The sequence below is a fragment of the Lithobates pipiens genome, unplaced genomic scaffold (assembly GCF_037356315.1).
Source record: "Lithobates pipiens isolate NorthernLeopardFrog02 unplaced genomic scaffold, aLitPip1_a1.2 Scaffold_3, whole genome shotgun sequence".
Classification (NCBI taxonomy): Eukaryota; Metazoa; Chordata; class Amphibia; order Anura; family Ranidae; genus Lithobates; species Lithobates pipiens.
In genome coordinates this window covers 237,967,724-237,981,743 of record NW_027507790.1, presented here as the reverse complement: position 1 = coordinate 237,981,743, position 14,020 = coordinate 237,967,724, and the positions used below count along the sequence as shown (strand labels likewise).

At 45.3% G+C, this 14,020-nt stretch overlaps 1 protein-coding gene across 3 annotated transcripts in view; it reads left to right on the top strand.

The window, feature by feature from the left end:
* The window catches only part of MALT1 (MALT1 paracaspase), a 183,101-nt gene that overhangs the window by 138,265 nt on the left and 30,816 nt on the right, over positions 1–14,020 (top strand). For all 3 annotated transcript variants that reach the window (XM_077462918.1, XM_077462919.1, XM_077462917.1), the window contains one exon: positions 5,509–5,712. In XM_077462918.1, the coding sequence (XP_077319044.1) occupies positions 5,509–5,712 (204 nt within the window). The remainder of the gene's footprint in view (positions 1–5,508; positions 5,713–14,020) is intronic.

Genomic DNA, 14,020 nt, shown 5'->3' with positions numbered 1-14,020 from the left:
TCCCTCCTCATTGGATTTCCTTTACATAGACTATCCCCCTTCAGTTCACAATGAAGGCCGCTGCCAGACTTATACACCTTACCAGCCATTCAGTGTTCTCCGCCCCTCTCTGCCAATCCCTCCACGGACTTCCACTCACCCAACAAATAAAATTCAAAGTACTAACAATAATTCACAAAGCCATCCATAACTCTGCCCCCAGCTACATCCCCAACCTAGTCCCAACCTAGTCCCAACCTAGTCCCAACCTTCCTCCATAAGCTCATCCCCCACAGCTATTACCTTTTGTATCAATTGACCCATCCTTTTTAGCTTGAAAGCTCTAATGAGCAGGGCCCTCTGATTCCTCTTGTACCAAATTGTAATGCAACTGTAATGTCTGCCTTTATTTTGTTAAGCGCTGTGCAAACTGTTGGCGCTATATAAATGCTGTATAAATAAAAAAATGTAAGCGAGCCCTTACAGAGCCATGAATAGGAATAAAAATCAAATTTAACTTTTTCCAACTCCATGTAAACTTATGCCACGTACACACGGTTGGATTTTCCGACAGGAAATGTTGGATGTGAGCTTGTTGTCGGAAAGTCCGACCGTGTGTATGCTCCATCGGACATTTGCTGTCGGACTTTCTGCCCACAAATGTTTGACAGCAGGTTCTCAAATTTTCCGCCAACAAAACTTTGTTGTCAGAAAGTCCGATCATGTGTACACAAATTTGCACACAAAAGTGCACGCATGCTCGGAATCAAGCAGAAAGAGCCGCACTGGCTATTGAACTTAATTTTTCTTGGCTCGTCGTATGGCTTGTGCCGAGTACACATGACCAGACTTTGACGGACTAGGTCCGACGGAACAAATCCACCGGACAATTCGATCGTGTATGGACTTCATCGGACCTTTGCTGTATAAAAATCAGATGGACTTTAGATTTGTTTCAAATCTTTCCGACGGACTCAAGTCCGGTCGAAAAATCCGTTTGTCTGTATGCTAGTCCGACGGACAGAAATCAACGCTAGCGCAGCTATTGGCTACTGGCTATTATTATATATTCTAGTCCAGTCGTACGTCATCACGTTCTAATCCGTCGAATTTTGGTGTGATTGTGTGTGGCCAAGTCCGTTCGTTTGGAAAGTCCGTCGGAACTCCGCTGAAGGTCCATTGGGAAGACCGTCGGACCTAGTCTGTCGAAAGGTCCGGTCGTGTGTATGCGTCATTTTATATCACCACGTTCCCATGTTCGGAATTGTTGGCCTACATTTGTGTGACCATGTGTATGCAAGACAAGTTTGAGCCAACAACCTTCGAATAAAAATCCATGGTTTTGTTGCGGAAAGTCCGATCGTGTGTACGGGGCATAAGAGTTGGCTGGAATTATATGTTTACCATTCATTTAAAAATTATGAAGCAAACTTTGACATTATAGTTTTATATCTAGTAGAAAATAATGTTTCAGGAATTTAGATTGATGCCATTGTTAAGAGATGGAACTGGCCTCTATCATTTATGTGGTGCCCCATTATAAATGAGTCATTTCTGGCAGTTACAGAATGTGTCACCTCACACTTTTCTATGATAAAAGTGATTAATACAAATGTCTTCCAAAAAATTTTCTTTTTCTCTTTGCTAAAGCATGAGTCATCATGATTTTATTAATCATTCTACTACAAAACTTCGCATACGACTTTTCACACCTGGGCAGTCATATTTGAATTTGAGTTGCTGTTCAATCCATACATATTTTAAATATATTAATTAAGTTAAATCAAGCTTCCCCATTCTGATAGATCAGATTCAGCCTGGCAAAGTAGTGACATTTGTTCCATAATTCTTCTATGAATTTGAAGTAATCTTTAACCCACTAGGATATGTCAGATACAGGTTGTGATGAAACAGCTGTGTCTATGGAATACGACTATACCTACGACTACAGCTAGCTATATACACTACATTATATTACTATACACAAATATTTGAGAGGTTAAACATACAAACGTTTGGGATGTAAACAAGCTATAAAAGGTTGAAAGTTTATGGAAAATCCATAAAATGAATCATCTGGAGTGTCCAAAAACCTTTGACCATATAGCAAAAGGGGTCCATGCTCTCAACAAATAGAATTCTGAAACTATAATTCTACATAACCTGCTTTAAGCAAAAATAAAGTCTGCAAAACTTACCTCTGTTTCAACAGCCTGACATCCGTGAGGTCCCTCATTGACACAGGCATTTTTCTTCCTGGCTTCTTCCGAGTGGCGGTCTTCATCCATCTTGATTGGCCAGTGCGAGATGACATCACTCCTGTGCATGCGCAGGAGTGCAGTCCTCCCGGGCACATAGGCACTATGCTGGAATATAAACTGGGCTGCACATACACAGCTTAGTGTACATTCTACAAAACACTGTAATGTCACGTACACACAAACGGACTTTGACAGCAAAGGTCCGACAGAGCGAATCCGTCGGACAATTCGATCATGTGTGTGCTCCATTGGACTTTAGAAATAGAACATGTTTAAAATTTTTTTGCCGGAACTTGGCCGGATCCTATCGAGAAATCTGCTTGTGTGTATGCTAGTCTGATGGACAAAAAGCAACGCTAGGGCAGCTATTGGCTACTGGCTATGAATTTCCTAATTCTAGTCCGGTCATACGTCATCACGTTCGAATCCGTCGGACTTTGGTGTGATTGTTTGTGGCCAAATCCGTTCATTCGGAAAGTCCGTTGGAACTCCGCCGAAAGTCCGTTGGGAAGACTGTTCGGACCTAGTCCGTCGAAAGGTCCGGTCATATGTATGCGTCATTGTATGTCACCACGTTCCCATGTTCAGAATTGTTGGCCTACATTTGTATGACCGTGTGTATGCAAAACAAGTTTGATCCAACAACCTTCGAACAAAAATCCATGGTTTTGTTGGCAGAAAGTCCGATCGTGTGTGATTATGTGTGACCAAGTCCGTTCATTAGGAAAGTCTGTCGGAACTCCGCCGAAAGTCCGTCAGAAAGACCGTCGGACCTAGTCTGTTGAAAAGTCTGCTTGTGTGTAAGTGGCATAAGAAGGCAACTACGTTTATTTTTTGCAGAAGGCACATTAATATTATTATTCTTTATATAGTGCCAACAGTTTGCACAGCGATTTACAAAATGGAGGTAGACAGGACAGTTACAATACGATTCTAGGCAGAAACATTGCATTGCCAGCCTGATCAAAGTTTTTTTCTATTTTCGACTTTAGTTCCACTTTGACTTAAAGTAACTGAAAAAAAAAAGAAAAAAAGACTGAACAATTAGGCTTGGTTCATAGAGCTTACACACCAGGATAAGGATCTTCATGTTTTAAGTGACAGTTTTTTTCAGTTGAGATCAATGAGATTTGAAAATTACACTTGCAGGGTCAAAATAAAGATCTTTATATCATGTTAAAGCTATGTGAATATGTATCCACAGTGTTTCTGATGTAAAGAGACTAACTTGATCTAACATACACTATCTTTCCAAAACTATTGGGACGCTTGGCTTTACATGCACATGAACTTTAATGGCATCCCAGTCTTAAAGTGGAGCTCCACCCGATTTTCACATAATATCTTAAGCTGATTTAATACATGTCATCATTCAAAAATGGAAGTTTTTTTTTTTTTTTCTACAGTACCTTTTTTTTTCTTGTGATGTCTATTTCCTGTCCATGGGGATCGTGGGTATGGGCGGGGATAGTGCGCTTGTGTCATAATTCCCAGGAGTCAGTGCGGCGGCCTGGCGTGAGTTATCGCGAGATTTAGAAACCGGACGTGACGTCATTGTTAAGCTTGGTTGCCATCTCAATGAGACGGGACTTCCGACACAACCTCCTGTTGCGATGGCAACCTGAGCTGTTGATAGCGCTCCGAATTCTAGTTACTGCGCATGCGCGAGATCGGGATACAACGCGCAGTACATCCTGGTACATCAGTGACACTGTATCCCGGAAGAGGATGCCTGTGGTCTTCACATGCCCACAGGCAAGATGACAACTGGGAAGAAGAAATATAATTACTTTTTTAAAGAGAAAAATTACATCTGAATGACTTAACAACTACAGCAAGTGAGTAATAACTTTAAAGAACTTAATCCTCTTCATTGTAACAAAAAAAAAAAAGGATTTAGGCAGTGAAACCCCGCTTTAAACCTCGTTCACAGGATCTGATTTTTCACAGACGAAGCGCCAGACTTTTGTCCGAAGGGCGTGTGCCATGAACTTGTCTTGCATACAAACGTTACACAATTGTCGGCCAACAAATACGAACATAGTGACGTACTACGTGGAATTTCAGCAATTGAGCGCCACCCTTTGGGCACCTTCTGCTAATGCCGTTTTTGGTGAGCATTGATTTCGAGCATGCGTGTTTGTACTTTGGACTTGTGTGACGGACTTGTGTACACACAATAGGAAAATCTGACAACAGACCGCTGTCCGCCAAAAATTTCCTAGCCTGCCATCTAACATTTGTTGGTGGAAAGTTGGCTGATGGAGCGTACCAATGGTCGGATTTTAGGCAAATAGTCTGTCATCACACAATTCCCAGACAAAAATCCGATCGTGTGTACGAGGCTTTAGTCTGTAGGGTTCAATATTGAGTTAGTCCACCCTTTGCAGCTATAACAGTTTCAACTCTTCTGGGAAGGCTGTCCACAAGGTTTAGGAGTGTGTCTATGGGAATGTTTGATCATTCTTCCAGAAGGGCACTTATGAGGTCAGGCACTGATGTTGCACAAGAAGGCCTGGCTCACAGTCTCCACTCCAATTCATCCCACAGGTGTTTTATCGGGTTGAGGCCAGGACTCCAAACTCGCTCATCCATGTCTTTATGTACCTTGCTTTGTGTACTGGTCCAATTCATTTGGTGGAGGGGGCATTATGGTGTGGGGTTGTTTTTCTGAGGTTGGGCTTGGTCCCTTAGTTCCAGTGAAGGGAACTCTTAAGGCGTCAGCATACCAAGACATTTTGGACAATTTCATGCTCCCAACTTTGTGGGAACAGGTTGGGGATGGCCCCTTCTCGGCTCGTTGTAGTGTTGTACGTCACAGCGTTCTTGACGGTCGAAAGAGAACTTGTGTGACCGTGTGTATGCAAGCCAAGCTTGAGCGGAATTCCGTCGGAAAAACAAAGATTTTTCCAACAAAAACTCAGATCGTGTGTACGCGGCATAAGGGTTTTTATTGCTGTATGTGGGGAGATTCACACTCTGTTTGGGTGATCACTGTCAATCTTACATTGGCTACCAAAACATAAATAGAGGGGAAACCTCCCAAAATTTGCTTTAACTTTTGAGAAATGTCCTGCGTTGTAAAGGAAAGTTCCCCCAATGGTACACAGACACATAAATAAATGAACAAAAATCTATCCAAAACTAAAAAAATGATTTTGCAATGACGTTTGTTGGATCTGATTGGTCATTATAAGGCAATTTAGAATGCTTAAGACATTTTAGTCCATTGAGAAGAATATAAAGGTTTGAATGTGTCTCTTTACAGCTACAGACAAAGTCGCCTTATTAATCGGGAACATGTCCTACAAAAACCATTCGCAACTGAAAGCTCCGATGGTCGATGTTTACGAACTTACAAACTTACTGCGACAACTTGACTTCAAGGTTGTATCTCTTCTTGACCTTACTGAAGTTGAAATGAAGAATACAGTGGATGAATTCTTGCTTTTACTGGACAAAGGAGTTTATGGTAAGACTTCTTTAATCATAAATAAGGCTATATAGAATTAAGGAAAGGCCAAATTCATGAAAATATCCTTATACCTTGCTCTGCAGTGGCGTCACTAGGGGAGAACAGAGGGGACCATGCCCCCCCCCAACATTATGCTGTGCCCCCCCAATTCAAAGAAATGGACACTGGGCATGCAGGGGATATTTATGGATTAAGCCGCAGTATCACTGGCTTTGGCTCCACCTGAACCTCCACCTCCTGACTCTACTCCCGGCCACTGGTTGCTAGAGCCCCGTAGAGTCTAGCAACCAGTGATGTCAGACCCAGCATTGATAGCTCTCTCTCCCCTCCTTCATCTCTCACACGGGATGATGAGAGAGGAGACACAGCCAGTCTGCTTCTTCTCCCCCTCCCTTCTCCTGTGTGTGTACCGTGGGAAGTGTGAGCTTATTAGCTTCACACTTGACTTCCCTCAGAGCACACACAGGACAGGGAAGTGGGAGAAGGAGCAGATTGGCTGTGTCTCCTCTCGCATCATCCCATGTGAGAGATGAAGGAGGGGAGAGAGAGCTATCAATGCTGGGTCTCGGGCTCTGAGCTGTTCCATGAGAGAGACGCTCTCAGCTCAGAGCCATTCTGAAAGGCAAACGGCATCTCTGATAGGAGGCAGTAATGGGCACTGATGGGAGGCACTAATGGGCACTGATAGGAGGCATTAATGGGCACTGATAGGAGGCACTAATGGGCACTGATAGGAGGCACTAATACTGACAGGAGGCACTAATGGACACTGATAGGAGGCACTAATGAGCACTGATAAGAGGCAGTAATGGGCACTGATAGGAGGAACTAATGAGCAAGAGAGAGAGTTCAGGGAGTTTCTTCCCATGAGGTGTTGATCTTCTAGTGACCAGTATGAGAGAGTGAGAGCGATAACACCAAATTTAACACACCTGCTACCCATTCACACCTGAGACCTTGTAACACCAATGAGTCACATGACATCGGGGAGGGAAAATGGCTAACTGGACCCAATTTGGACATTTTCACTTAGGGGTGTATTCACTTTTGTTGCCAGTGGTTTAGACATTAATGGCTGTTTGTTGAGTTATTTTGAGGGGACAGCAAATTTACACTGTTATACAAGCTGTACACTCACTACTTTACATTGTAGCAAAGTGTCATTTCTTCCGTGTTGTCACATGAAAAGATAGAATAAAATATTTACAAAAATGTGGAGGGGTGTACTTTTAAGAGCTACTGTACACTATAATATAATTTCTCTATTACTCACAAGATCACAACGCTCAACCCCAGAGCCCGAAGGAAGCCCAGACACGGCCAAGTTGTGGCTTAATTGTCAGATGTGGGGACACACAAATCTGCTGTGGGGATATTGAAGGCGACACATCGTGATATATTGAATGTTGTCATTGCCATTCAATGAGCCATTGTTTGAATAGTACTTAAATATAAAGTGTGAGGCTACATCTATCTCTTGCATATGGGATGTTATATCGTCCCATGAGCCATTGTGCTTATAAGATCAAAACCTATTCATAAAGATATAATTGTATTTTCCTAGTACCCCCCTAAAGGGGTAAAAACAATTTTTGTGATATACTTCAATTCTGGGTTGCACCAATTAGATGCAGCAGTCCCACAAATGAGTTCAAAGAAATAAGTCTGTCTTGAGTGGATACACAGTCCGTTTGAGGGTGCTGGAAAACATAATAAGCCCAGGTATCTATAGGGGGGGGGGGAGAAACCTTGGACCCCATTATAAATACCTGGGCTAATTATGTTTTCCAGCACCCTCAAATGGACTGTGTATCCACTCAAGACAGACTTATTTCTTTGAACCCATTTGTGGGACTGCTGTATCTACCTTACCAGCTGTCTTATCCGCATATTGGTGCAACCCAGAATTGAGGTACATCACCTAAATAGTTTCTACTCCTTTAGGGGGGGTACTAGGTAAATACAATTATATCTGTATGAATAGGTCACACCCCAACTTTGTTTTAATCTTATAGGCACGTTGGCTCATGGGGTGATATAACACCCCATATGCAAGAGATTGATGCAGCCTTACAATTTATATGTAAGTACTATACAACCACGGCTCATTGAATGAACATGACAACATTCAATATACCACTGTGTGTCACCTTCAATATGCCCACAGCAGATTTGTGTGTCCCCACATCTGACAATTAAGCCACAAATTGACCGTGTCTGAGATTCGTTTGGGCTCTGGGGGTGAGTGTTGTGATCTTGACATCCCTTTGCGAATAATGCCGTGTACACACGGCCGGAATTTACGATGGAAGCAGTCCGATGGGAGCTCTTCGTCGGATTTTCCAACCGTGTGTATGCCCATCGGTCTTTTTCTTTAGGCATTTCCGACGGTCTTTAGATTGAGAGCCTGTTCTTAATTTTTCAGACGGAAAACCGTTCTATGTGATTTTTCGATCGTGTGTATGCAATTCTGACATGCAAAATTCCGACGCATGCTCGAAAACAATTTGACGCATGCTCGGAAGCATTAAACTTCCCTTTTTATAGTGCCGTTGAACGTGTTGTATGTCGCAGTGTTATTGACCGTCGGAATTTGGTGTGACCGTGTGTAGGCAAGACAGTTTGAGCGAAATTCCGTCGGAATTCTGACGGGAAAACCATCAGAGCTTTTTCCAACGAGAATTCCGATTGTGTGTACGTGGAATAAGTGTGCTATAGAGAAATTACATTATGGTGTATATATAATTATTGTAACATATTTGCATTCTAAACAAAAGTCACCTAATTAGTAAATAGTGTCCATCTGTGTGCAATTTAATCTCAGCATAAATACAGCTGTTCTGTGGAGCCCTCAGAGGATGTTAGTGAACAAACGGCATCATGAAGGCCAAGGAACACACCAGACAGGTCAAGGATAAAGTTGTGGAGAAGTTTAAAGCAGGGTTAGGTTATAAAAATTTCCCAATCTTTGAACAGCTCACAGAGCACTGTTCAATCCGTCATCCAAAAATTTAAAGAGTATGACATAACTGCAAACTTACCAAGACATGGCCATCTACCTAAACTGACAGGCTGGAGGGCCAGGAGAGCATTAATCAGAAAAGCAGCCAAGAGGCCCATGGTAACTCTGGAGGAGCTGCAAAGATCCACAGCTCAGTTGGGAGAATCTGTCCACAGGACAACTATTAGTCGTGCACTCCACAAATCTGGCCTTTATAGAAGAGTGCCAACAAGAAAGCCATTGTTGAAATAAAGTCATAAGAAGTCCTGTTTGCAGTTTGCAAGAAGCCATGTGGGGGACACAGCAAACATGTGGAAGAAGATGCTCTGGTCAGATGAGGCCAAATGTTAACTTTTTGGCCTAAAAGCAAAACGCTGTGTGTGGTGGAAAGCTAACACTGCACATCACCCTGAACACCCTGTGGTGGCAGCATAATTTTGTGGGGATGCTTTTCTTCAGCAGGGACAGGGAAGCTGGTCAGAGTATATGGGAAGATAGATGGAGCCAAATACAGGGCAATCTTAAAGTAAACCTGTTAAGCCCCATACACACTGATCAAATTTTCTGAGGATTTTTGTCTTCAGATTTACCAAACCCATGTAGTGCAAGGGCCTGCCTGATTGCATACAAATTGAAACTCCTAAGCATATTTCTGTGTTAGAATGGCCCAGTCAAATTCCAGACCTAAATCCAATTGAGAATCTGAGGCAAGATTTGAAAATTGTTGTTTACAGACACTCTCCATCCAATCTGGGCAAAAACTTCACTCTCTAGATGCTCAAAGCTGGTAGAGATAGCCTGAAAAAGACTTGCAGCTGTAATTGTAGCAAAAGGTGGTTCTACAAAGTATTGACTCAGAAGGGCTGAATACAAATGCATGCCACACTTTTCACACTTTTCAATTTTTATTTGTAAAAAATTTGAAAACCATTTATCATTTTCCTTCCACTTCACAATTATGTGCCACTTTGTGTTGGTCTATCACAAAAAAAAACGTATAATACACATTTACGTTTTTGGTTGTAACATGACAAAATGTGGAAAATTTCAAGGGGTATGAATACTTTTTCAAGGCACTGTATGTAAAGAATTTCTTTCCCTATTTTGAAGTTACTGGCTGCATGCTTGTTCCAGGTCAGTGATTTATAAAGAACTGAAGCCAGCAGCAACCTCAGTTTCCATATTCATAAGAACAGCAATGACACCCAAGGAAGGCCAGGATAGGCAGGCAGGAAGTATTCACTCCCTAGGCCAGTGCTAATAAGATATGCTGGGCCGAGTGGCGAGACTTCCCTATTTAGACATCAATCAGTGCAGGACTTTCAGTCAGTGAGACCTACTGGACATAATATAGCTACCTGCTCCTTGATCGGACCTGAAATCACAGCATCTGGCAGAAGGGAGTCTTCCAGCCCAGTCCTTAGCACCTCTGAGAGCCATTGTGACCCAATGACAAGAACCACAAAAGAAGTAGATATTTGGGAATGTGTCCAAATAAACCAAGTTCTTTAGGAACACCAAACTTTTACCATGCCCACCCATCAACATGTCACCACGGTACACTTTGCACCATCAAAGGGCTAGTTGGTTAAGTCCCCCCCCCCCCCACCAGGCAAAAGGTCCTTGACAGTGTATAACAGATACTACATAATAAACTAACTCTGCCTAACCAATACCCAGCTCTTCTTTACCTTGACCTTACCCATGAATGGAGAGCCAGTGGCGGCCCGCCCATAGGGGGCGCCCGGGCGCCGCCCCCCCCTCTCCCTAGGTGTAAAAAAAAAAAAAAAAAGTTAAAAAAAATAAATAAAATAAAAAAGTTAAAAAAAAACAAAAAAACAAAAAAAACGGGCCCTTAAAGACATTTAAAAAAAAAAAAAAAAAAAATGTCATTTAACAATTTAACATAGTGTACTGTGGCGCCGGTCACAGTGCACTATGAGAAGCGCCACGTCGATGCAATCACAAGATCGCATCCATGGCGCTTCATTTGCGGGTTAAAAACCCGCCTTGCGGCGCACTGCAGAACGCCGACTAGCTTCCGCCCGTAAAATCACTGTGATTCTACGGGCGGGAGCATTGTCATTCTTAGACAGGCAGTCACTTCCGGCTTTCGGCTGCTTCACAAAACCCGGAAGTGACGTAGGCAGCTCCGTTCCTTAGCCCGAGCGGAGCTGCCAGACAGTGAGAGGTGAGTCACCGCATAAAGGCTTTCTAGCCTCGACTTTGTGGAGAATGTTCGTGCATTTAGCTGAATGAATGCAAAAAGCTTTCACAGCCAGAAAGGTTTCCCCAGGCCAGGCGACTTTTGCCGTGGCCAATCAGAGAATGAGCTCTGAAGGGGGAACTCCACGCCAAATTTCTGAAAAAAAATTTGACGTGGGTTCCCCCTCCGAGAGCATACCAGGCCCTTAGGTCTGGTATGGATTCCAAGGGGAACCCCCTACGCCGAAAAAACGGCGTGGGGGTCCCCCCCAGATCCACACCAGACCCTTATCCGAGCACGCTACCCGGCCGGCCAGGAAAGGGGGTGGGGACGAGCGGGCGCCCCCCCCTCCTGAGCCGTACCAGGCCGCGTGCCCTCAACATGGGGGGGTGCCTTGGGGGAGGGGGGCGTGCGGCCCCCCACCCCAAAGCACCTTGTCCCCATGTTGATGAGGACAAGGGCCTCTTCCCGACAACCCTGGCCGTTGGTTGTCGGGGTCTGCGGGCGGGGGGCTTATCGGAATCCGGGAGCCCCCTTTAATAAGGGGGCCCCGGATACCGGCCCCCCACCCTATGTGAATGAGTATGGGGTACAATGTACCCCTACCCATTCACCTGTGAAAAAAAGTACAAAAAAAAAACACAACACAGGGTTAAAATATTTTATTGCACAGCTTCGGGGGTCTTCCGTCTTCGGGGGTCTTCTCGCCGGACTCCTCCGCTATCTTCTTGTAGCTCTTTTGCTAGCGGAGGAGTCCGGCTTTCTTCCTCGCCGCCGGCCTCTTCTCCCGACTTCGGGGGTCTTGTCCCCCTCTTCGGTTCTTCTGCCGGGCCACCGCGCCTTCTTATAGCTCTTTTAGAGGCGGTGGCCCGGTCTTCTGCTGCCGCCGCCGCCGCCCGCTCTTCTTCTTCTTCTTCTCCTTCTTCTTCTCCAGGAGATGTTGCCTCGACGATCTCCCTGGCCGGAATGCCAGGGACGCGCTGCGCTGCTACTTATATAGGGACAATGGGGCGGTGTCACATGGGTTGATGTCACATGGGTTGATCACATGGGTTGATGTCACATGGCGACTGTGACATCAACCCATGTGACCAACCCATGTGACATCAACCCATGTGACACCGCCCCATTGTCCCTATATAAGTAGCAGCGCAGCGCGTCCCTGGCATTCCGGCCAGGGAGATCGTCGAGGCAACATCTCCTGGAGAAGAAGAAGGAGAAGAAGAAGAAGAAGAAGAAGAACGGGCGGCGGCGGCAGCAGAAGACCGGGCCACTGCCTCTAAAAGAGCTATAAGAAGGCGCGGTGGCCCGGCAGAAGAACCGAAGAGGGGGACAAGACCCCCGAAGTTGGGAGAAGAGGCCGGCGGCGAGGAAGAAAGCTGGACTCCTCCGCTAGCAAAAGAGCTACAAGAAGATAGCGGAGGAGTCCGGCGAGAAGACCCCCGAAGACGGAAGACCCCCGGAGCTGTGCAATAAAATATTTTAACCCTGTGTTGTGTTTTTTTTTTGTACTTTTTTTCACAGGTGAATGGGTAGGGGTACATTGTACCCCATACTCATTCACATAGGGTGGGGGGCCGGTATCCGGGGCCCCCTTATTAAAGGGGGCTCCCGGATTCCGATAAGCCCCCCGCCCGCAGACCCCGACAACCCTGGGGTTGTCGGGAAGAGGCCCTTGTCCTCATCAACATGGGGACAAGGTGCTTTGGGGTGGGGGGCCGCACGCCCCCCCTCCCCCAAGGCACCCCCCCATGTTGAGGGCACGCGGCCTGGTACGGCTCAGGAGGGGGGGGCCACCCGCTCGTCCCCACCCCCTTTCCTGGCCGGCCGGGTAGCGTGCTCGGATAAGGGTCTGGTGTGGATCTGGGGGGGACCCCCACGCCGTTTTTTCGGCGTAGGGGGGTTCCCCTTGGAATCCATACCAGACCTAAGGGCCTGGTATGCTCTGGGAGGGGGAACCCACGTCAATTTTTTTTCCGATTACATAAGGGGCGTGTTTTATGAGAAGTGGGAGGGGCCAAAATGGTGGGCGGGGTCATGATGGGCGGGGTCTGGCGCCCCCCCATCCAAAAACTTCACCAGCCGCCACTGATGGAGACCACACCAAGCTGGAGTAAATATTGGCTGTAGCAGCCATTTTATATTAACACTCAAGTAAATTTATCTAACTTTATACAACAACCGTTAAACAACCATCCATCAGTTACATACTTGCGTTGGTCTTTGCAGGAAAACCTCAAGCTTGTCAGATGATCCAATCCGGCACTGCGGTACCTTAAACTTAAATAGGCCTCCAGCTGACATGCTAGCTCGGAGACAACCAAACACTGACTGCAGTGCACCCATTAACCAAATTCCAGCTAAACCAACATTAGCTGGAATACCACCAACAGGACCCATACCACCGATGGGTCCCCAACTCTTCCGTATCCGAGGTTACTTTCTTCACCCACAAAGACCAACACATCACTGCCACAACGTCCTGCATCAACTGTACTGTGAAAAACGTATCGTGTGTTAGCAAGCAAACAATGTATATACAAACCTTCTTCAAGGGAGGGAGGGTGGGAAGCTCGCTCCCAATGCTACCACTGAGCTGGGGAGGGACAAACATGCTGCTTCATGCAGCTAGCTCCTCCCCCTGCCTAAACCACCAATCTCCTAATCTTTTACATAAACTCTATTCAACCTGTGCCCTGCTTAACTCTGCCATGCTCGCCCTTCACTTATGTCATTTCATTTCCTTTTGCTCCGGGCTTCTCTTTCTTGGACAGCCCCCATAGTTCTCTCCGTACACAATAAGAGGTTCAAGGGCACCATATGATAAATACAGCCACGTGCCTGTGTATACATCTCACTTACATGCTTCTTTCTGTAGTCTCAATTTCTCAGCAGTGCGCTTTGTGATAATTTTAGGTTATCGTGCTTGGTTCTGAAATTGTACCCACCCTTACTTCCTGTGGTTTTGTTTTTCAAGATATTATAGACCGATAAGATCTCTGCTTCCCTCTTTTACAAAAGAGTTCCGCTGTCTGTTTTTAGTTGGCTTTGACAGTCTGTAATCTGGCACCAGGTTAGTGAAGGCTTTGTTTACCATC